Source organism: Mus musculus, chromosome 13, assembly GCF_000001635.26.
Source record: "Mus musculus strain C57BL/6J chromosome 13, GRCm38.p6 C57BL/6J".
Lineage (NCBI taxonomy): Eukaryota > Metazoa > Chordata > Mammalia > Rodentia > Muridae > Mus > Mus musculus.
Window position 1 is genome coordinate 36,407,729 of NC_000079.6, and position 25,047 is coordinate 36,432,775.

At 43.2% G+C, this 25,047-nt stretch overlaps 1 protein-coding gene across 11 annotated transcripts in view; it reads left to right on the forward strand.

Annotated features, from left to right (window-relative positions):
- The window catches only part of Fars2 (phenylalanine-tRNA synthetase 2 (mitochondrial)), a 420,168-nt gene that overhangs the window by 290,301 nt on the left and 104,820 nt on the right, over positions 1-25,047 (forward strand). For 10 of the 11 annotated variants that reach the window (XR_003950479.1, XM_011244345.3, XM_006516769.4 and 7 more), the window contains one exon: positions 2,351-2,502. Coding sequence is in view for 10 of the 11 variants with exons in the window: in XM_011244345.3 (XP_011242647.1) it covers positions 2,351-2,502 (152 nt within the window). In the remaining variant the exon portion in view is untranslated. Of the gene's footprint in view, positions 1-2,350; positions 2,503-5,744; positions 6,016-25,047 lie in introns of those variants that run through there. The other variant, XM_006516770.4, reaches the window with a different exon arrangement.

The window sequence follows — 25,047 nt, forward strand, 5'->3', positions numbered from 1 at the left end:
TACAGAGTAGTTCCTTTACCCTGACATGTGATAGAACCACACCATGAACCCTCAGTCTAACCTTCTGTTTTAAGATGTGAAAAATAACTTCATTTGATCCATAGTTGTTGCTGTGGCTTTTCTATCATGAGTAGACATTATATGTTTAATCCAGGTTTTTAAATGTATTGTTACAGTTCCAAATGGGAAGAATCAAGCACATTGGTATAAGCTTTTAAGCATCATTTTAACTTTTATAACGCAATTCTAGGAACTTCCATCAGTGTTTTTTTTTAATGCTAGAGGCTGATTCTTTATTCTATCACTGAGCTACTGAGCTATTTCACCATCCCTACCATGGTATTTTGGTGATTAAGCATTTGGAGACCCACATCTTGGGGATCATAGCTCATATCATTATTTACAAAGCATGAGTTGAATTCCTATTGAAATACACTAGGTGTCCCATTGATACCTACCAGTTAGTAAAGTAACTGTTCCCTGTCTTCGTCCCCTTTGCTGTTGCTGTGATAAAATACCCTGACAAAAAGCATAAGGAGAAAGAGTTATTTGAGCTCCCACTTCAAATACACAGCCCATCACGAAGGGGAGTCAAAGTGGAGGGAGCTTCAGGCAGCTGCTCACATAAAAATCCACAATCTGGAACACATTTGCACAGCTCACTTGGTCCATATACAGCCCTAGATCAAAGCCCTGGGAATGGGAATAGTCCTGCCCACATTTGCAGAGCTTCCTGCTTAACAAAGTGAAGGCACAGGTCCATCTCCACAGATGCCCACAGGCCATTCTCACATGTGACTCTCGATTCTATTAAGTAGGCAACACCAGTCTTCATACTCCATTTAGTTAAACTAGTACTTTAGACTTCTTATGTTGCTTATCTTCAAAATAGATTATAATGCAATTAATTGTGTGGATTGTTAATTTTAAATGCATGGGGTTTTAAGCTACACTTACTACACTCTATATATTTTAAGTCTCTTGAAGGGAGGCATTTTGCCTGACCATGTCACTATATTGGCATGTCCACAGGCCACTAGCACAGATGCTCTGTTGAGGTACCTTCCCCTATTTCTCTGTGATCTTGCCTCTTATCAGAACTCAGAAAATATGGTACCTCAGGTACCCACTGAGACTGAGACTATGGTCTCATTCTCTAATCTCCCTAAAGTCCAATGTTTCTTGAGAGAAAGGGTTGTACAAGAAAAAGAGAATGCCTCATTCATAACCACAGAAGTGCCAGCTGCTCTCGTCATCCCCGGGTTGTGACGATGACAGCATCCTGACTCCCCTCTAGAGAGAGAAAGCCCAGGGTGTTTCTCAGAGTCAAGGAGGTTCTGCAGAGAGCAGCCCAGTGTTGGGACTGTTTGAAATGTGCGTTCTAAACTCACTCACTTGTTTGACAACTTATTGATATTTCCAGTTCAATATTCACTTATGTATGAGTCTTTAGTTCTTCAGAGAGTGTGCCATTTAAAAATTTTATATTTCTTCTAATCAATGACTCACTAAAGGGCTTATAGTAATACCAGATTTAGCATAAGTCAATTTATACATCTGCCCATCTCGAAAGTGCACAGATTTACGAGATGTTCCTGTAGGATTTTCTAGTTACATGCTGCAACACTTCTCATTGTGGAAATACTTCTAAAGTCTATATGTGTGTCTATATATATAATTATGCTATACCTATATACAGGCATGAATACAAATGCAGCATCTTTGAAGCATTCATAACTAATTTTAAATATTTAATGCAATGATGAACAGCTGAATTATTAAACCAAGAATAAGTGGAATAAAATGGGGGAAGTGATACATTTGTGTTTATCTCATCTTTAAAGCATAATTAAAAAATAATCTCTAAATGATGGCTTATCATCCCAGTCCCTGATATTAATAATTAGAAATTATAACAAAGAATTGCTTTACTAATTGAAATCTCAGTTTTAACAAGTTCTTACTTATTTCCCTATTAAGATGGCTTCCTGAAAGTACCACAAGAAGTTAATGAGTCCTGTGTTAATTAGGTTTGAACTTTTTTTTTTCTGGGGTATTCAAATAAAAAAAGCTGAAACACAGTATCTTCAAATTGTTTTTTAGTAAATTGACCATTAGTGACATTATAAATATATGGTAGTGTTATACATGAATGTGATAAGAATCTGAGGCATTCAAACTAGAATTTGCTAATTTTGAACACTGGTTTATCTTTTAAATTCATTTATTTCTGAAAATTCAAAACTAAAATCATGTTTTATAAGTATTTCCTAATTGGTGCTGAAACGCCCCATGAAAAATGTATTCTCAGCAACTAACAAGTGCATGTCTCTTTCTCCCATTTTGTCAGCCTCTTAGCAAGTACCCCGCCGTGTTCAATGACATTTCATTCTGGCTGCCCTCTGAGAACTACACGGAGAATGATTTCTATGACATCGTCCGAACAGTCGGAGGAGACCTGGTAGAAAAGGTTGATCTTATAGACAAGTTTGAACATCCAAAGTAAGTGAAAAACTTTCCGATTTTATCCCTTACCATCTCTGTGTGACAGATCCAACTTGGAGACTTATACCAGAGTTTTGCTGAAACCCCACACACCGAGACACAATGTCTTCTGACTCTGTACTGGGGGAAGGTTATGAAAACTCACATCAGTCCTCTCAAATGAACTCCTAAAATGGATTGTCCTTTCCTGCCTTGGTAAAGAAGGTGTATGAAGCAGAATGTTTGAAAGTCCTTTGGTTTCAGAAGTGGTTTCTGGATGCATGGTGCTCCAGGTGCAGAATTGATGGGATGGGGAAAAGACTTCCAAATGAACTCAGCAGACCTTGGTCCACATAAGATCCACTGTAGGTCTTCATACTCACAGTGCCCCAAACGGTGCCTTCTTGGAGTTTTCGGTCTTGTGGGAGGGGCATATATTAAATAAATAATTGCACACACTTTCAGTCTAATAAGGGAAAACATGTTATCTATCAGTGAGCTGACGCCAGCTGGGGAGTGGACCTGGAAGATCTTGATGGTGAGCAGATAACCATGAGGGGAAATGACCTAATGGCACCTGTCTGCAGTCCCACTGCTCCAGAGACTGAGGCAGGACGACTGCAAGTTCACAGTCAGTTTAAGCTGTAGAGTAAGTTCAGGACAGGCTGGGAACTTCATGAGATCCAGAACCAACTTTTAAAACTTAACAAAAGGACAGTGACAGAGCATCTGCCTAGCATGTGTGAGGTCTCACGCTCAATCTCTAGCACCGTAGAAAGTACTCAGAAAAGGTGCGCTGAGCAGTCTAGGGATGAAAAAGGAACATTCCAGGAAGCAAACTCGAAAGCTTATGTCTGTAACCATAGCCCTTGGAAAACTGAGAGAAAGGAATTACCTCAAGTTCAAGCTAACCGGGCCTTCATGAGACCCTACCTCAAAAGATCAAAAGAAAAACCTACATAAAACATAGAAATCGAATAGAATCCTCTGTTGGTGGGACAGTGACACGTGCAAGATGCTGAAGGCAGCAAAGACATATGACTGCAGGCTCCAGGGGGAAGCAGATGAAAAGGGTATCTCTTTGGTAGAGTTGTATCCACAGGATCAGGCAGGGCCAGAAGGTGCAAGGCCTGAGACTTGCAGTTTACATTAGCTGCGATTTGATGGTCCAGCGGTACTTGAACAGGAAAGTTGGAGATGGTTATCTTCCTGACTCATGCTTTTCCAAAGATTCTGCTTGACTTCCAGCCAGCAAAAGGCAGGATGGTCCCTGATCTGGTCTAACAGCCCTTGCCATCCCTGTCCCGGTCTTGACATTTGTATCACACCCTCACTGCTTGCATGTGAGGCAAACTCATGCTGCCTTGCACTTCACACTCGGCCCTGCTAAACACTGTCCCGCTGTGTGCTTCTTGCTTTGCTTCTTTAACTCTCTTTCCCGTGTGATGGTGGCATTTGGAACTCACTTCCAGCTTCTGCCTCACTCTCCCTGTTATTTAGATATCCTAAAGTTCACAGTCAAGGGTACGGTTTTCTCAGACTGGCAGTCTGCTTATACCTGGATGAGTGTCACTTGGGTCAGACATAACATCCTTGACCTACCCTTTTTTGTATTGAGAGTTTAACTTAGTATAAAGGAATCCAAGGCCACTTGACCTTTTTGGGTTTTTGTCCTAAAGGAATTTTTGTTTTCTACAAAGCAGGATCAGGATAGCCCTCCACAAAGAGTAGCCTGCTCTTCCTGATTTGTGACCTCTTAGGAAGGAGATCTGACCATGCTTTTGGTTTAGGGAAGTTTTCTTAAATTGTATCTTTACAAGTTTGTTCTTAGAACTTACTTTATCTGAGTCTGCTCCTTTTATTTTTCTCTCTCATCTTTTAAATCTCTATTTCCATTTCCCCTCTGGCCTCCTTGCTGTGATCACGTCTGACCCTGGTGTTACCTTTTCTGCCTCCCCTTCTTGTCTGCACATCCGTGCTAATCTTCAGTTACTATTTCCCCCTCTGTGACATCCTGAGAGCTCACATCCCGCTCCTCCAATGCTGCCATCTCCTCCCTATTTCTGTTTTATCATCTTCCTTCATAGAGGAATTGCTTCGCTTGGGTTTATCAGTTCCCGCAGAATACTTCAGTCTATTGTGGTTGATGTGTGTGTGTGGAGTCGTGGGTGCCTTTGTCACTCTCATTGAATGTCTTGGGTTTCCTAGACCACGTGCTTGCACAGCTTGGCAGGCAGGGCTGGGTGTTGCCCTGTGGGGAGGCTCAGGTCCTTTTTCACGGTAACTTGTTTTTATACCAGCAAGGCTTCCTTTTTCATGACTCCCAAGAACCAACTCTTCTTACAGGACTGGAGGGTGAACCCAGACCTCGCACTTGCTACTCTACCACTGACTTACATCCCTACACATATTTCTGCTTTTTATGTTAGATGAGGTCTCAGTGAGTTGCCCGGTCTGGCCTTGAATTCACTCTGGCCAAGGCAGACTTGAACTTGGATCTTCCCCTTCTTGGCCTCCTGAGTGGCTCAGATTACAGATGTATATTGCCAGGTCCAGTTCCGTTTTCCATTCCTGTCTCCCACCCTAAATCTACACTTGTTCAAAACAGAGCGCACATTTGCTGAGACTTCCTTTGTACTTTGGATTATAAACTTTAGCTCTGGGGTAAAAGCAAAGCCATTTGTCTTTTGATGTAAACAGTTACATGTGTTTCTTGACTGCATCTTATTTGCTTTCTACTCGATTTCCACTTTTGGAGCCTATACGTGCCACTTGCCTCCTGATTTTGCATAAGATGCCTAGCTGAGATGCAATGGCTGGTGCTCTAGCAGCTCTTTTGTACCATGGTGTGAATCTGTCAGGAGAGCAGCACCATATAAGCCCAAACCCCTGGCCTTGGCATATATGTCACCTTGGGCCCTAGAACTTTAGGTGAGAGTGAAGTAGCTGATTGAAATCAGACATTTGTCATGCATTTCCAAAGTAACACCTAGCTCTTAACACTGAGGAACACGTCAGAGGAACGATGTTCCATAACTGTGCTGCTCACTGTGGGGTAATTCTCAAGCAGTCTTGAGGACAGAGGTTATCATAGTCTCTCCAGTTCAGATCAAGGCCACTTTGTGTGCCTTTTTATCTCTCCAAATATCTGACTCTCTGTACAAAGTGTCTGTGCACAGGCTGGCTGTGGCTCAGGATGCCCTGGGCGTCAGATATGGCCTGTGGGCTACAGTTAGCTGACTCAAGACCTCACTTCACAGAGTTTGCAGTCCTGGCCTGAGAGGCTGGTCTTCCTGAGTATCCTGTGCCCTCTGCTCCATCAGAAGACCCCCTGGCTGAGTGTGGAGTAAATGGCTTCCTGAGCTCATACTTGCCAGTGCCCACCTCCCTGTGAGCATTTTCTGCAGACCAAAGTGAAGCTACTACAAAGGAGCCTGGACTCTGTCTCCATTTGATATCCACCACTGTGTCACACATCACCATGGGAGCAGCAGAAAGATTTTCTCCAAAATAAAGGAGTTGTTGAATAAATTGGGTATTGTGTTTGCACATCTCAGGATGTCTGAGGAAAGCACAATCTACTGAATATGGGACTAATTTCATAAAGTTCAACAAATGGAGGAACTTTGTGTCTATTATAGATAATAGTCTGTCTCCCTGCAGGAAGATGGATGCGTGGCTTAGGGAAAAATGGCATTTGGTTCTTGGTGGTCATTCAGAACCTTTTTCCAGAAGGTCACTGTGATTCCCTCTGTGGGCCACTAAATGTACTAAAGGGACTCTGCTTTCCAGAAGTTAACCTATGGCCAGTGCCACTGTGGCCACTTCCCAGGGTTGCTGTCCAGGACTCTGGATTATTGCTGGCTAGGTCTGTCGTCTAATGAAGACAAACCGTAAGTCATTGTGTATGTGCCGTCCTCTCCCTTAGGAGGCATCAGGCGTCTTTAGTCTCCTAGTTCATACAACTTTTAAGAAGTATAGTGCCAAGTTTATTTTCCTATGTGACACAGTTATTCAAAATCTTTCTAGCCTGGGGCATAAGAAAGTGGAGCTCAGAAACCTCCCCGTTGTCTGCAGGCTCACACTGCATTCGGAGTGTTACTGCAGCAAGTTACTGTGAAATACAGAGATAAATTATAAAGTAAAATGCCCCCAAATAGGATGGTTTGGGTTAAGTTTGCGACAGATGTTTTTGAGAGAATTGAAATGTTGTTGAGATTTTTACATATTTGGGTTGACTCATAAGAAGTGCATAGTGGTAAAAAATGCAGATATCCAGGGCTAGCTTGAGAAGCAAGATATAGTGATGTCCCCACACCAGCTCTGCTTGTAGATACAAGTCTCTGGAAAGCAGGTCTCCCACTATTCATGTGGCCATTGTGAGGTCTTCTTAACCTTGTTAGTCAGAGCTGTGATGCTATAGGGATAAATCCTGTCCCAGGGGTCACTAAAGAAGAACGTCAGTTTTCTTCTTAGGAGAGATTATATCTACTACTAAGTAATACTAAATACTACTACTAAAGTAGTCTTTTTATACTTTATATTCTGTACTTCTGTATATCAAATACCATATTTTTTGTAGAGATTATATGTTTCTTTTGTAATCTATCATCTCTTACTACATTTTCACAGAGGGTATACCCAATCACTGCCATTTTCGCAGGCTCCCACAGGGGTCTTCACTGGGAGAAGTTCTTCTCCAGGGCGACAGCCTGGCTCTCTCGGGACAGAAGGGATTTACTTAAGGATATATTTGAATCATAACTGCAAGGGTCTTGGGAACTGAGGCATTTCTGAAGGTCTAAGGCCCTCCACATCTGGATATTCTATCCCATTTCTTCTGTTTCTCAACCAGCCTATATTCAGCTTCCCACTTCATACACACACCTCATGGTGTTTCCTGTGTAATCCTCTTCATTATTACTTGTGGCTTCTGTAGGGAGCCACTAGCTCAACTGGTGTAATTTATTACCACCATCTTTGGGGCAAAGGGCTTTGATCAGGCTGCCTTCTGGGGCTCTACAGTCTGTGGATGGCCATGATGAGGCCAGGAATCCAGTTCTGGAGTAGTTGGGGCCACTCAGCAAACAGCCCTGCTCTCCCATACAATCTCTAGGAGGGCTGATAGGACTGGACTTTCCCAACCAACCCATAAGTGCTGCCTCCCTTCCCTGTCCAGGCTGCTCATGTGCCAGCTCTGTGATGTCTCTCCATTGCTCGCTCCTGTCTTACACTCATTTACATGGCTGCAGGTTCAGGGTGAGAGTGTCCTGAGGGCTACTGCATAGTAGGTGCTGTGTTTGGAATGCTTGTTTGTTTTTCCAAAATCATGCTGAGGTTTAATTACCACTGTGATAGTCCCAAGAGGTGAACCTTTTGAGATGAGACGTGTGCATGTCACAGGCTGTGCCCTCGTGGATGGGGTTCTTGCCCTTCTGGAGGAGGATTCAGAGCTCCTTGTCCTGTGCTTCCCATCCATCCTGATAGGACACAGTCTTGGTGCTGGTGTCCTTTTGTCCCTCCAGCCTTGTGAGCTAAGAGGAGCTATACGAAGATAACAACACATGTCCCTCCCAGACATCGGTCTGCTGCCCCTCATCTCATACTTGCAGACTGGGAGAAATTACTTTGTATTTTTTTTTAATTGTCCAGGCTAAGTAAGGTACTTTGTAATAAGCAGTAAAAATAAACTAAGAGAGAAGTAGCTCCCTTCCATCTCATCTCAGTGTTTGTAATGGTGGTGGGAGCCTTACTGTTCTCAAGCACTTGCTTGATGAGTGGGTGACTCATCTTCTTTCTTAGAGGAGCTCTCCTTGGCTAACATATGACTCTGTTAACAGAAGCAGAGCTGATGTGTTCAGTAGAAGGAACGTGGAACATGTAGTTGGAAGCTGTGGGTCAGGTCCTGAACTCATGTCTATGTGTAATATACTGAGCTTTGATTAACTCATCTGCTATTAGAAGTGAAATTTTTCCTCAAATAATTGCCTTAAACTAGGGCTCCATGTGTGATAATGCCATGGACAGCAGCAGGTGGGAGCCTCTATTTGTTAGTCACACTTGATCTTCTGAAGGAACCAAATGAGGGCCCTATCTGAACTGAAAGACAGCGATAAAGGTTGGTGATGATGAAGGGGGAGGGGAAGAGGAAGAGGGGGAAGAGAAGAAGAAGAGGAAGAGAAGGGGGAGAGGAGAAAGAGGGGGAGGGGAAAAAGGAATCTGCTAATCTTTGGAGAGCCCTAGGTACAGAGAGTTTGTCAGAAGTTGTGTCCCTTGAAAATGACAGCATACAGAACCATAGAGATGGCCAGAGGCAGCAGGGTCTTCCTTTGAACTTGCCCGTCCCCTTCCTTTTCTGTTCTTCACTGCAGTGCTGCTGCAGGGACAGAAGAACTTGTCATGCTTCTGGCGGCCTGGACAGCGATTCTAGGAGCTATTTTTAGCTAGGACACTGGTTTGTACCTTTCTTCCTGCTTTCCCCATGCTGCCCTTTTGTAGCATCCCATGAAGGATACATCACATTTCCTTCACATAGCAGCCCTCTGTGCTCACAGCATCAGCCAAATCAAAACAGTCACTTAGTCCCTCAGCACCTGGTTTGGTCCTCATAACACACCAGTGCTTGCCGGAGGCTTCTGTGGGATTACCTTCAGCCCTGCCCTGGTTGTCAGGAGAGTCCTTAAATAAACAAGCACCATTGTTTCAAACAAGAGTAGCACCTTACTTTGTCTTAAATCCTTAACTGACTTTTACTTCGTGGTTTGGCTGAACCTTGAGACAAATACAGCTTCAAGTGGGAGGCCCAGCAAATCCCGTGCTGGCTGAATGGAAGATGTGAGAGAGACAGTCAGTGATGTGAGCAGTGTCACACAAGCATGGGAGGGTGCAGGGAACCCAAGCTGTGAGTTCAGAAGGAACAAAAGGCTGCCTCTGTCCCTGTGTGCTGCTAGACAGGAATAAGGTATGATCAGGGATCTGCTTGTTACACAGTTCCAGGCTGAGATGTGCCTGGTGAGCATCTGGTAACGGCCTTCTCACAAGGGCCAAACACAAGAGAAAGGAGCATGCTGCTCTTGACGCTCCTCACAGAGCCATAATCCCACGGTGGGACTCCTCCTCTGAGCTCTTGGATCACCATTATTCCCTGTCCCAGTTTGCTTCTCTGTTGCTGTGAGAAGACACTAGCCACAAACAACTTGGAAAGGAAAGTGTTCGTCTTAGCTTTACAGGTTACAGTCCATCATTAAGGGAATCCAAGGGAGGAGCTTAGAGCAGAAGCCATGGAGGAATGGTGCTTGTTGGCTTGCTCCAACCAGGACCACCTTCCCAGGGTGGCATCACCCACAGTGAGCTAGGTCCTTTTCCCTTAATTAGCAATCAGGAAAATGCCCCCATAGCACCAATCTGGTGGTGACAGTTTTTCAACTGAGGTCCCCCTTCCCAGCTGTGTGAAATTGTCAACCAACAATAACCATTTTGCTTCCAAAGACCCACCTCCAGATGGCATCAGCTCTGAATTGGGGGACAATTTTCTGACACATGGACTTTGAGGGGGGCATACATTCAAACCACAGCAGAAGACATGTATTCCCTTATAAACATGTTAACTTATCTGGTAGAAATCTGGAAAGTCATTGATCTAATTCTATTTGCCATTTTTAAGGGTTCTCTTGCCTTCTTTTTGGGACAAGCTGGCCATAAGAAGACTTCATGTTGGAAAACAAGTTGAGGGTTTGTGTTTGTCTGTCTAGTTTGTTGTTTGAGGAACACTATTCCAGAAACATGAAAAAAAATTATGTCTTTCTATGATGTCAGAATATATTGAATAACAAACTTATAATGTAAGGTGCTTTTGCAGGCAACAGTTTCTCTGATAATCCCAGGCTTTGGTAAACTTGTCAAGGTGAACACAGATTCTTTTATTTCTATCTTATTTTCTAATATTAACTCTTATCACATGTCACACAGCACACAGTACTCCCCCCTATACACACACACACACACACACACACACACACACACACATACAACCTGTACCTACATTTAGAAACCAGCATCCTCTCTGGCCTCCGTTGCACTGTGCTCACATGCATGTACTCTCATACATACCTCATATAGTTAAAATCAATAAAAAATTTAAGAATCTGGACGACAAACAGTCTGGGATAAGGCAAGGTCAGGTCCTGTGGGAGAAGATGACTGGAAGAATATTTAGATGAAATGGGAAAAGTGGACATTGGAGGACAGTGCAGAAGTGATGGACCTAAGTATCACCCAAAGCCTGATTGTGTGACCAAGAGAGCAGTGTTCGACAGTGAGGTAGAAATGGAGTAGAGGGAACAATGCCCTGGTTATTTTGGACTTCCCTAATTTGGGGGTGTTGGCCACAAGGGCCCCCGAGAGAGGCACAGTTACACAGTGTACTGAGCAACTCAAACTCCAGAGGAGACCCTTGTGAGAAGAGCTTCTCAGTGTCTGGCTGAGGAAAACAAAAGGAAGAAGAACTCTGGAAATGTCAAGGTGATCCGAGAATGGAGAGAAAATGTGAAGGAAGGAACAGAGACTGGGAGTCGCCTTCTTGCAAGACCCGTTCCCATGCAGTAAGAGTGCAAGCCTGATGACAGGGCTCTGACACTGAGGGCCTCAGTTTTGTGATAGAATGAGACCTGAGGAGTTGTGTTTCTGTACACGAAACTTGCTTCCACAAGTTAGTGATGGGAGAATTCCTGTTTTCAGTGTGTATGTCTTGGATGTCTTGTGGACTAGTGTGTTTTGACTGGAAGTTAGACCTGCCTCTTCTTAGTTATGTGTCCCCAGATGATGTTTGAAGGAATGCTGTGAGAACTTTTCCTTTTCTTGCCATTTCTGTTATTTTCCCATCCTTGTACAACCAGTACGAAGGGTGGGATAAGACAGATGATGGGTCTGTAGTCCCTTTCTGGGCACAAATTACTTGGTTTAGAGATGAGAACTCTGGGCCAGCTAGGTCACTGGGTGAGAGCACTTGCTCCCAAGCTTGATGACCTGAATTCAATCCCAGAACCCACTTGGTACAAAGTAGGAAATGACTCCTCAGGTTGTCCCCTGACTTTCATGTACCTACCGTGGCACACATATGTGTGTACACACATGTGTACATACATACATACACACACTCACAGTCACACTCACACTAAATAAATACAGAAATGTTTGACATTTTAAAGTTGACAACTGTGCTGGAAAGATGGCTCAGCAGTTAAGAGCACTTGTGAAGGGACTAAGTTTGATTCCCAGCATCCACATGATCACTCACAACCTCCTGTAACTCTACTTCCAGTTCCAATGGGTCCAGTGCCCTCTTCTGGCCACTTCAGGCACCAGGCACACATGTAGTACACAGACATACATGAAAAACAAAACACTCACATAAATAAGATAAATCTTAGGGGGAGAGAAAGAACAACTTCCTAGCACTGAGGACCTAAGCTGAGTTTCATTAGTCCTTAAACCCACATCATGAGGCTCACCCATGACTCACTCTCTAAAAGGAAGCAAGCAAAGGAGAATGTGAATGGAATTCGAACTACACTTTGATCAGCATTTCTCAAAATGGGAGGCAGGAAAAACAATCTTGTTATAAGTTGTACATACTTCTTTCCTGCTTTGCCTGGCAGGGGAATCTGTGTGCCTACTATGTGGAATCGTCACCTCCATGTCTTGAGAACCAAAGTGCAATATGACACAAAGTACCCATGGTTCTTGACTTCTGCTCACCTCTGCACCCCAAAACAGCATCCCCAAGAGGAGAGAAAGCCACAGAAAAGGAAGATGTAAGGAAATAAAAGAGGGGTGATTATATTTAGATTTTTTTTAACCTAGATTGAATTGATGAGTGTTTCTCCATAGAACGTCTTAGTTTTGGGGAATCCTACATCTTAGTTTTGGGATTCCTGCTGCTCCATGTACCTGCTTAAATCTGAAATAACGTTATACCATGTCTGATGCAGGAATATACCTGCAATATTAGACAGATCAAATTCTCAAGAAGACTAGTGTGCATAGGTGCTATTCTTAGCACTGTATGAGGAAAGGAGATCAATATACATATTCAGGATGAAAATCTAATTGTTAGTCCCAAACCGAAATTCAAGGTTGCCCTAACCTTCAAGGCAAGACTGATTCCAGGTTCTTTCAGAACCTGTTCTTTCAGAACAGATTTGAACCAGGAGTTCTCTTCCAAGCAGTGCCCAGTCCAACGCTTCCTTTCCAAATGGGACCATTGTGCAGGTCTGTGTCTTTGTACTGCGCTGATCAGATGTCAGGCTATTTTAAATAATACCTTCACTTAGGTTTCATTTGTACTTCATGTTGTAGTTTAAAACTAACAATAATTGCAGATTTTTAAAGAGGCTAACAGTCAGCCATTCTGACACTGTTTCAATACATTTCACTGTGTATACCTTAGACCTGCAAGATCCCATCATGAGATTCACATGTAATAAAATGGTTTCTATCCTGCAACGATTGACATATCCACCCGGTTACCCATCTCCCCCTGTTACAAAAGCAGCTGCCGGGGACTCATTCCTCGGGGCCACAGAGCCACTGTTGGCCTCATCCATGGTTTCTGTGCCGTGTGCTAGAAATTTCCAGCTGTCATTCTGCTCTCTTGCTGCTTTGTACCCTTGACCCAGGTCTCCCCCAAACATTGTATTTGTTTATCAGTAGAGTATTCAGATTATGTTTTTAATACTGGTTTTTCTCTCTACCTCCCACTTAAAAAGAAAAGTTTAAAATTCTCCTTGTTAAAATGTGATGCAAGTGAATTCAGTGGGAAGACAAACACCAGCATCTCACAGGGATATTGGGACAGTCTCTCTGGGCAGGACCTTCTTGTACTACCTTAGCTTCCGTGTTTTTCTCTCCACTTTCTTTCTGCTGGGGATGTACAAACAACAGCATCTCTTGCCCATTATCGTAAGCTTTTATATGGCCAGAGTACTAGACTGAGGCCTCCCATTTTTGTTTCTAGTCTTTTTCAGATAGTTGTCTACCTTTTATTACCTTTGCAATGTCCAAGGCATTGATATATTTTTATATCTTCACAAGTAACATTTTCCACCCATTTATTCCATTGCTTTTACAGGTAGAAAGTCCTTTATTCTCCAAAGATGTTGTAGATCTTTACTTATATTTCTCAAGTTGCTCTTAAACTGTTCATTTCCAGTTTTATCTTGGCTTTAACACTGTATCATAAAAGTGAATATCATATTTTTATTTTCCTAAGTAGTTAAACAACTTCCCTGATGCCACTTCTAAAGTTATCCGTTTGGAATAAATGAATCTTTTACAGAAGACATAAAGCCAATTATTCCACATGACATTTTCAAAGCTATCCCAGAGACCAGCCTGTACATGCAACAGGTTTGTCTCTGGCTTGACCTTTGTAAGTTCCAGTCATTGTCAAAAGACACCTCGCTTTCACTTCTACCAGAGTGGTCCAGTCACAATTCCCTAGGCCCTTTGTTGAGGCAACCAGGCCACCAGAGGTGATGGAGGGTAATGCCTTGTTCCCTTGACCCATTGGATAGCTTGTTCCTAGGATTCTCTCAGCCACTGTAGCAAGACTTAACCTGGCCACATAGCTTCCCTGTTGTACCTTTGTTCTAGTCTAACTTATCTTACTAAGTAAGCCCTGGAGGGAAAGAAAGGTATTATCACTCAGAACTGAGAGGCATCTGCAGGCTTGTGGCATGGCAAGGACTTTTAATGTCACCCTGAATTCAGCTCCTACCCTTGTCATTTTTGGGGGTGTCAAAGTGGAGTCAGTTATTTCCTAAGCCTCATCAGCTTCCTGATCTTTAAAATGGATTTAACAGCGAACCTACCTTAAAAGTTATTTTGTAAAGCCTGACATGGTAGTGCTTAGGAAGCTAAGGCAAGATCAAAAGTTGTTGTCCTGTTTCAAATACATAGCAAGTCCCTGTGTCAGAAAAGTGGGAGGGAGCAGAGATAGCATGCCAGTATCCACTTAGCATTGACTAGTGATGGCAATGATAAAATCCTATGGGGGAATATCTTCTTGGAGGAACTAATTCTACATCACGGTGAGCACCCTCCTAATCCAGCCAAGCTCTGATGAGAAAGCTTTGTGTGCTCTGTGGACTCTGATAAAGCTCATATTCAAAATAGGCATCAGTTTGTTTCACTGATAACTCACTTATATACTGCAGTCACTTTCTCAAGAGCTAATTGTTTTGGAAAGAGCAAAAAGGGCAAAGCAAGACAAGGGAATCAGGAGGAAACACAAGCTGTGTGTTTCCTTAGATCTGTGACCCCAGCTTCTGTAATAATGTAACGAAATCATGTCTGTTTCTTTTTGAAGCACAGTAACTCTGTGGGCAGCAGCTCCTCCTGAGGGAACATAAAATAGAAGGAAGCTACTGGGTGCCTGTGGTAACCCTGACAGAACCAGTGCCTGCAACCAGCATCACTGTAAAGAGGGCACGTGTGTGATGGTACTTGCAGCTTGGACAGGTGTCCTGGAAGGAATGGGAGGAGCTCTCATGCAGGACTGAGAGGGCTTGGCTGAGGTGCGCCCACAGAATAGGCCTTTGGTTTCTCAAGTGTCAGTTCAGAACCAATGTCTACCCCAGAGGTACTGCTTAGCAGAGGGACCTACAGGGTCATGGCTCTGTGCAGTCAGATTTGGAATGCAGTAAGCAGTTTCTTTGGTGGTGTGAGTGAATGCCAAGGAGTTGCTGCTGTCACTGTTCCTGGGACAAGGTTGTCAATCACTCTTAGGACATGACACTATTCTGCCATTACCTATTGGTGTTCTAAAATATACTTTACAGTAAAGTGATTCCTGTAACAGCAAATACTAGCTAGTTCATTTAAAATAGCATTGCTATACTGAGTTTCAAACAGCAATGCTTTAAAATATGATTTTATGGAAGCATAATGGGTTTGGTAGTTTGGTTTGGCTTGGCTTGGCTTGGCTTGACTTTGCAACAGACCTTCACCAAATAGGCCAGGCTGGCCTGGACCTTAAGGTCCTTTGTGAGCTTCCATAGAGCTAGGATTATAGCTGTGTATCTTCATACCTGACTGCTTGGGCTTTCTGTTCAATTTTGTTTTTCACTTAATGTACTTTTCAAAATTGAACATAGGTTTTTTTTTTTCATACAGTATATTGTGATCATGGCTTCTCTTCCCTCATCTCTCATGTCCTCCCACCTCCTGACCATTACAGCTTCACTCCTTCTTTTTCTCTTTCTCCCACTTTAAAAACCAAACAGACAAATTTAAAAAACAAAACAAAACAAAGCAAAACCAAATAGGACAAAACAAACAAAAGAAAAAGAAGAAACAGCAAGAGAAGCACATATACACTCAGATCATACCCGCACAGAAAATCCACAAAATTATAAAATTAGAAACCATACTATATAAGCAGAAGACAAGAGAGAGAGAGAGAGAGAGAGAGAGAGAGAGAGAGAGAGAGAGAGAGAGAGAGACCAAACAAAGTATTATGAGACAAAAGAAATTAAGTCTCCCAAAATACCATTGAGTTTGTTTTGAGCTGGCCATCTTCTGATGGCCATGGAGCCTACCCTTGAGTATGGTTTGTATACCCCTGAGACTCCATTGAAGAAAACTAAATTCTCCTTTGCAAGTGATTGTCAGTTGGAGATAGCTTCTTAGTTCGGGATAGGAGAACATGTGTACTTCCCCCTCTCTGTGCTGGGACCTCATCTGGCTTAGACCTTTGAAGACCTATGCATGCTGCCATTGTCTCTCTATGAGTTCATGTATGCATCAGTCATGGTATTTTGAATGCCTTGTTTCCTTGGTGTCTTACGTCCCCTCTTCTCCTACGTTCTCTGAGTCCTGAGGGAAGGGATATTATGGAGATACTACATTTAAGACTGAGTCTTCCAAGCTCTCCCAATCTTTTACATTATCCCATTGTGGATCTCTGCATTTATTCTCCTATACTGCCAGTGAAAGCTTCTCTGTTGTTAACTGGGAAAGACACTGATGTATGGGTAGGTATGATGGAATGTTGTTGGCAGTCATTATATTGCTATATTTCTTTAGTAGCATAGCAGTATTCACATAGGTCCATGACCTATCTAATCTGAGGTTCTTAGCCACTCAAGCATTGTCAGGCATGGGTTCCATCTCATGGTGTTTAATGCTGGACACCTTAAATCTAATCAGAGAGTTGTTGGTTACTCCAACAGCTCTTGTGCCACTGCTGCACCAGCATATCATGTAGGCTCATCATCATCGTAGAGCAAAGGTCTCCTAGCTGGGTTGGTGTTGCCTTTATCCTTTGGTAATTTGCAGAGTACCTTCCAGTACCATGAACACTATTCATTAAGAGTGAACAACACTCTAGTTAGGCACTGGCTCAATTTCTCTAGGTTCAGTGAGTTATGTTGCTATCTTCTTCAGTGGTAGGACCTTGCCCTCAGTTTGTAGAGAGAAACCAATAGCCTTGGCAGAAGTCTAAGTTGTTTGGAGGTTGTCATGGGGTCCCTTTCTTGCAAGAGATGTCTAATTGGGGCTTTGTTCTCACTGTTATTTTGGGATTCCATTTAGATTTATTTCCTTCCTTTATATTAAGACACCCACTGTAGTAGTTTTCTAAGTGACCCCTCAGGTAGCTTTTAGTAATTTTTCAGCCTTTTGAACATTTGAAATTTAAAGTGACATATGAATTTAGAATGCTGGACAAAATCCAAGTCAATGGCAATGTTTTGTTTGATTTGGTTATCTGCAATAGCATTTTCCCATACATTTCAGACTGGCTTGAACTCACGATTGTCGTACCTTTGCTTGCTGATATTTAGGCTTAAGCCACCATGCCTGGCTAAAAAATGATCACATTTGAAAAGAAGATTGAAAGGTCCATCTTTCTTTTTCATGCAAATGTGTGTCTGTGTAAGCTTATATAGAGGTGGATATATGGATACAAGTGCCTATACATATGCCTGTGTTCCCTCCAAGGTAAGAAAAGGGCATGAGATTCCTCATCTGATGCTGCAGCCATTTGTGTGTAGCTTGACTGGTTAGGTGGGGGTACTAGGATCTTAACTCCAGTTGTGGTCACCCAGCAAGCTGAGCCATCTCTCCAGATCCTCCATGTTTCTTTTTATGTTGGTACTTTCATTTGTTTGCCTTCTGATGCAACAACACAGAAGGAGGGCTACCTGAAGAGAATGGGGCGATTGGTGGAATAGAGAAGGGAGATAGGAGAGTCCAAGCAACTCTCGTGTGCCTTGGGGAGGAGTGTTAAGCCTTGATCCATTTCAAGTTCTTACCCCTGGAGTATAGCAGAAACATCCTAGGGATCCAGTCCCATTTCTGTCTCTGAGACCCTTTTGTTGGCCTGGGTGCATCCCTCTATCAGCAAGTCCTTGGGTACAGGCTTGCTCTCCTAGGCCTACCTCAGTGATAATTTTAAACCTACCCACCCAGTGTTTACACCCTACACTTAGAGAATCGTCTGGGAATCCTCTCAGACATATTCAAAAAAAACTCTTGGGAATTTTGGAGAATCAGAAGTCTGCTTCCCTCCCTTGGGTAATCTGCATAAATGCCCTGTGGAAAACTCTCTAAGGCTGAGAAAGGCCACATTCTATTATAAATTAAGAGACCAACCAGATCAGCTCTCCTGTTTACAAATGGTTAGGTGTGAGCAGTACCTAAGAAGGCCTTTGAAATGACTGTATTCTGCTCACAGACCACCCGACAAGCCAGTTGGAACTCTTCAGACTTAGCACTATGCCTTGTATCAGGGTATATGTAGCCGTCTGGCTTCTTCCTCAGGGCCAGGCCACCAGCCTGGACTCTGGAGGTCTTTGAAGGGTCACCAGCCCTCTTCTGTCACTTCTGTGCTCTGAATGTGCCCCTATGTTCCCCTAGGAGAGTGTTCTTGAAGAGAAAACTTATAATTTGGGGTCTTATAGCATTGTGGTATCTAAGCTCAAGAAATTCAGGGCTGAAGAATAGACCCAGGCTGATCCAGGCACAGCCAGATCCACCCTGTAGCTAAGAATGTCCGGCCATAAAAGATAAAAAAGAAAGTGCAGGAACTAGCCAGGGCTATCAGGACCAAATGGCCATCTGGCAGGGTGGTGCCTCCCGGGCGGCACCTCCCTATAGCCCACCATAAATCATACATTGACCAGGTGTCCTGCTGACCTCGAGAAGTCCAAGCCCTTGTGCCTCCCTACACCTTAACTAGCACGTACTGCCCTGTTAATTTGTAATCACCTCGCCGACATTTAAATAAGCCAATCATGTGTAACTGCGCAAATTCCTTCGGCTCCCTCCCTTTTTGGTTTGTGGTTTTTGCCTTTATAAGCCTGTAAAAAGTTTAGGCCGGGTCGAACTCCCCTGCCCCCTGTGCGGTGCATGAGTTTCGACCCCAGCATGCTGGCTTGAGCGCTCTTTTGTTGTTTGTGTGTGTGTGTGCCATTAAAAGCCTCGTGTTGTTACAACGAGTAAGGTCTGAGTGTCCTACTGGGTGCGCGCCTCCCCGAAGAGGGACTCCCCTCGGAGATCTTTCATTCTCTTTCATAAACTCTAAATAATTTTTAAATTTTTGTAATTTTCAAATCAGGCAACATTTCTCTATATTGGCTTCATTATTGAACTTTGATAAAATAATCATCTCAGTGTTGCACAAAGGGGCACGTGAACAAGGAGAAATTAACTCGGGAAAGGAGTCTCTTTTTGCAGAAAGGATGAGCCAGACCCCAGAACAGCTAGTGCTAATGTGCAGCCAAGATAACTTGTCTTTTATCCCTAACATAGGTGATACTCTGTCTCATCCTGTTACTGGGAGTGCAGCCTTACAACATGACACAGAGGGCCAATCTGCACAAAGTGGGAAGGGTCAAGAATCATTGTGGGCCCTTGTGGGTCCTTGTCAGGGTAAACTGCTTTTGATTTTTAAAAAAATCCTCAGAGAACCAAGCTGCTTTTAGTTTTTTTGTTGAGACAAAGTCTTAACTATACAGTGAAACTGGCAAACACATGCACTCCTTCCTCAGCTTCAGATGATGGGTGATCTGAGGTTAGGTTAAGTATTCCTAAAATAGTATTGAGCATTTCCTTGTCTTTAAGACTTTTTACTGATATCATATGATGGAACTTTTTTTAGGAGTGTGTGTGTGTGTGTGTGTGTGTGTGTGTGTGTGTGTAAAATACTATATTGTGTACTGGCAACATGGTAGAGCTGTGGCTAGAAATAACTTGCTGGATTAAGATCATCGAGGTAGTAAGTGGATGGCTCTCTCCCAGGTGCACACCCTGCCACTGAGCCGGTTCTAAAGCTCAGGATTAATGGTAGCCTAAGGAGCCAATATGGAAGACATACCTGTCTGTTAGTCACCACACTCACCAGCTGTGAGTGGTCAAAGTTCTCATATACAAAGGCCACTGGGCAGATATAACTTGAAGATACAGTTTTTAGAAAACCTACCTGATACCTCTGTCCTCCAAAGACTCAGCCATCTTTGGTGTGTCTTGCCAGCCTGTAGATCCCTGAGATGACCACTGACTCTCGCATACTTATTATTTTCGGGTCTCTCCCACTGAGTTGTAAATTCCCCACAGACAGGCAATCTCTTAATGTAACTGGACACTTAGTATTTCCTGAATGAATAAAATTTCTGTTCTTATGCCAGTACATATAGAAATATGGGTGCCTATATGTGTATATGTATTCCTGTGCACTTTGCTCCTTAGCACATACACCCCATACATATTTTGGTTTAGTTTAGTACATAATTATTATAGACTCTATACAATATTAGAGACTTGTACACAAATAACAGCTGTACTTCTTTTGATCCAGGACAGTCCATGGCCAAGTTGCTCTTCTCTGCACTGTAAAATCCCTGGTTGACTTGCTATTTTAAGTTTCTTGTCTACTGCTTAAGCTTTCTGGTCGCTTGGTTTAATGACTTATGATAGCTTCTTCCAGATTAAAACTGTTACTCTAAAAGGAGTCAGGGATGCCTGGAGAGATGGCTCAGCTGGTCTTCTAGAGGACTGAAACCCAATTCCTACCATCCATATCTTTTGGGGTATAAGTGCCTATAACTCGAGCTTCCAGGGATATAACACCCTCTTCTGGCCTCCAAGGCATTGCACTCATATGCACAAACCTACACACACACACACACACACACAATTTAAGTAATAATGGAATATTTTTTTTAATCTCAACTTTAAAGCCGTCTAGGATGTCTTGTTTTCTTTGCATCTAAGGCAGGAGCTGACAGCTGACATTATAGAACATCCTTCCCTTCCCCTGCGCGTGGAATTATCTATCACAGAACTTCAGGAACAGAAGATACTTTTTAAAATATGTATATGTATAAAATATTGTATATGTTAGTATATAAAATCAGACTTTTAGACTTTCTCCTGTGAACTGTGCCCCACTTGTGTGGCAGACTGTAGCTCAGCAGTGACCAGTCAGAAGATGTGCTGTGCACACACCTACAGAGAAAGCCCTACGTCATTGACACACTGGTATAGATGCTCATCTCTTTAGAGCCCACTCTGCTCATATAGCAATTATAGCCAACTCACAACCCCAAAGCCTGTGTAAAATCCTAAAGTATTCTCACTGGGACCTGATTCCCCACTGATAAACTTGGATTCTCACTGCCTTGATTGTTAAGCTCTGCAAAATGCTGAATCCAGACCTGAACACAGGCTCACCCCAGGAATGAGAATGGGCAGAATGACAGAAAGGCTTAGCATATAAGCTTGAGGAAAAAGCAAGTCCTGAATCTGTTTGTTAGAAATATTTGCTGGTGTGTGGAGCCTCTTGGTATGTACTTATAATCCCAGAGTTTAGGAAGCAGAAGCAGGAGAATAGTCACAGCCAGTATAGTGGAGCATCGTGTCAGTTAAGACTATTTAATGATACCCTACTCTAACCTCCAAGAGAAGAAAAGAAAGAAATATTTACTTGAGATTAAGAAAATAGTTCAAATTTGATGCCATGCCCCTGTAATTCCAACACTTATGAAGTAGCTGCAGCTATGTGGTTGAGATCACTACCTAACAAGACCCTAATCCTAGAAGAACAACTGTAAGCAATCAGCAACTGCAGAGGAAGGGTGAAGCCCTGACTGGTGATCTGATAAGTAGCCAGCCTTAGAAGCATTCGTTCGGATAACACGGACCAGACATGGCAGGTTGTATTCATAGGTTTATTACTTTACGTGTAATGTCTCAATAGTTAATGAAGCAGAGACTGTGAATTTGGAAGAGTGAGGTAGGAGTAGACATGAGAGGAGAAGAGCAGAGCAGATAGGGAGGAGGATGATATAATTATATGTTAATTAAACAAAATAAAACTAATAAAACAAAGACCATAAATTTATTCAAGGATATCTTCAACAGTTTTTACTAAGAGAGACTCTGTAGAAGGGCCAGTGGGGTAGGGGTGAGGACACAGCTCTCATCTGCCCCATGATCTATCTACACAGGCAGGCAGGCAGGCAGGCAGGCATTTCTCTCCCCCTCCCCCTCCCCCTCCTCTCTCTCTCTCTCTCTCTCTCTCTCTCTCTCTCTTTCTCTCTTTCTCTCTCTCTCTCTCATTTATATGCACACATTCTTCCAGGAAGAAGAAGCAGATGCATGTGGCTGAGAAAAAGAATCGAAATAATAACCTAGCTTGATCAAAGTTCCTTGCTATGGTGCTCACTCTGAAAATTATTTCTAATCAATGAGCAGTACCACAGTACACCGTGGAGTAATTACCTTACACGTGTTTCACTCGGAGCTGTGATTAGAAACAAGATGTGAGATCAGAGGGGCATAAAATGGATATAAGAAGGAAAACTCTCAAGCAGGAGCTGAACTGCACAGGCTGCAGGAAAGTTAATGAGCGGGAAGGCTGTTCCACATCGCAATACTGGTGCTCCCGTGTTTACCCAGTAAACATTCCCTGCCTGTCTTGAGCATCAGTGATAGCATTTGCAGTCATATCAAGGTAACTTGGCATCTGCTGCCCTGATGTCCAAAGGTAGGCACATGAAGGGTCTTAAAGCTGTCCTGAGACACAAGCATACTCAGGGAACAGTAACAGAAGTTGCCTCTTCCCTGTGGTTAGAAGCCAGTGTTCAAGCACGGACTTCCTGGCACAGTTCACCAGCCCCAACACACTTATACCTGCACTTTATAAATCAAAAAGAGACACCAGAATCCTGGGAAAGGGAATGAAAGACTGGGACTGATTCTAACACTGTGGTCAAGACCACTTGGTCTCTACAGAGGAGGGCTGAGTGCTTGCTCTGATGTGAATGGCTTTCTGTCTCTTGAGAGCAGTGGATAAGAATGCAGTGAGCACATTGCCTTGTCATGTTTACACAAGCACATACACGTGCACACACACACACTGGCACACATGTGTGCACATATACCTGCCATGTTTGAGCAGAGGTGTGGCCTCACCAGTCTCTTTCTCCACTGAGCACAGCACAGCCACTCGCACACATGCTTCCTTTATGTGGCTTCTGTCACATGCAGTCACCTTTGATTCTGTCTCTCAGCAGCATGTCGTAGAGAATGGCAGCAGATCTACTCATGTCATCTGAAAGACTCTCGGCACCTTCAGTCCAGAGATTTCCCTTGAAGGGTTAGGCCATGCTCCCCACCCCCCACCCCCCAGAGCCAGGCTCTGAGGCTCTGTGCATGATCCACCCCCTGTCATTCAGCAGCTCCGACACCGTAAGTGCTCTTCCTACCTTTGTTCCTCCTCCCAGTTGGTAAGAGTACAATTTTCAAATTTCTTACCTTCTTCAAAAAAAAAAAAAAAAAAAATGAGAAAAGATAGAATGATTGCTAGTTTATTATAGCAGCCTCTCTGAAGATGTTGGCAGACGGGAATAGCTATGCACTCAGAATCATTAAGGACTCCCCTAACAGGACATAGAAAATCTGCTAAATTCCCAGTTTTTCTGAGTCTGAAGAAGCAATACCAAGCCACAGAATGTTATCTCATTGAGTGTCTTCGCTTTAAAGGCTGACTGAGCAATGAGGACAATACCACCCTCTCTACCTTCAAGAATGCTTCAATTCCTCTTAGACACTTCATCTGCAGAGCTTTCACTCATTAGTAAATATAAGCTGCCTCTAAAGCAGCAAATGGTAGTCATTGTGCCTCTGGGACAAAATTAGGGACTGGACAGAGTGTGTTTACCTGCATGCAGACAGAATTAAAACAGGCGGAATATGTTCCTAGGGTCCAAGGAGGATTTGGGCAAGGCTGTGAGCCAGGAGTGACACGTCTGTTGCTACTTTTGATTTATTCAGTTAGTCACAAAGTAAATTGGGCTGTATCTTGATTTAAATATTACCTTGAAAGGGAGTGAAAAGAAATTAACAAACTTGGAAGGACTAGGCATCAGCTCCTCTAACCCCATGCTTAGACTGGGTTTTTATGGATTTATTTCCGAATGATGATGGCAGAAGCAGAAGAGCAGTATACTCACGGTCTAAGGCCAAAGAGGCATTTTCCTGCCTCAGCTTCATCCACATCCTGAGTCTGCGTGTGGACACGTGTGTACGTATGAACCAAGGGGCATGCGTCTAAAGCAGTTGTCAGGATCAGTTCTCTCTTTCGCCCTGGGATCAAGGATTGAACTCGGATGGTCAGGCTTGAGTGGCAAGCCCCAGTTTTATTATTCAATGGAAGACTTTAGCTGCCATGATCACGTTCCATATCTGTCTCATCATTTTACGAAGGTGAGAACCTCATCTCTGCTGTCCTTGCTCCATACTCAAAGTGTTGGTGCTGCCCAGTGTTCAGTAGACAGCTAGTAAATAGTTGCTGAATGCACTGATGCTGCATAAAGCAGTGTGGCCCAGCTTATTAATCATGTCTGTGGGTCAAGAGTCAAGGCCATGACTGAGGAGATTCTCACAGTTCTGTGCCAACAAACTGCTTACATAATGACGTCTAAAAAAAAAAAAGTCACTGAAGCAGCCCATGCCCCAGTTTGTCAGACAGTTCATTTTTATAATTACATCAGTGCCTGGTAAATCTCCTTGAATTAATGTGTCTTGCGAAGTTATGGCTGATGTGAAAAGGTATCTCCTTAGCATCTGTGTGTTCTGCGTATATCTCTCACCCATGCTGCACATATATTTTAAGGAACATTTCTTCGGGTGCTGTGTTTTTTTCTATTTATGTCTTCACCATAAAAATATAAATAGATCGTTTATCTCCGGTATCCTTAAAGTAGCTTGCATCGTTTCAGTCTTTTAAACTTTTACATAACCAAAGTTTCTGTCTCCAGTATGCATCATAGGAGATAAATGTCTGGGGGCAATCCTAGAAAGCTTGGGGCCAGCTTCCTTGGACTCCAGAAGGACATGCAATGCTGAGAGCTATGTGTGTATGTGTTCGAGCTCCAGTCCAGGAGGTACCATACAAGACCCCAGTGCTGTTTTCCCTGCCTGGCATCTTGCAACTATTATGCCTGGCACCTACCATACGATATCTCATTTGAATAGATAATGCTGTGAGATGAATACCAC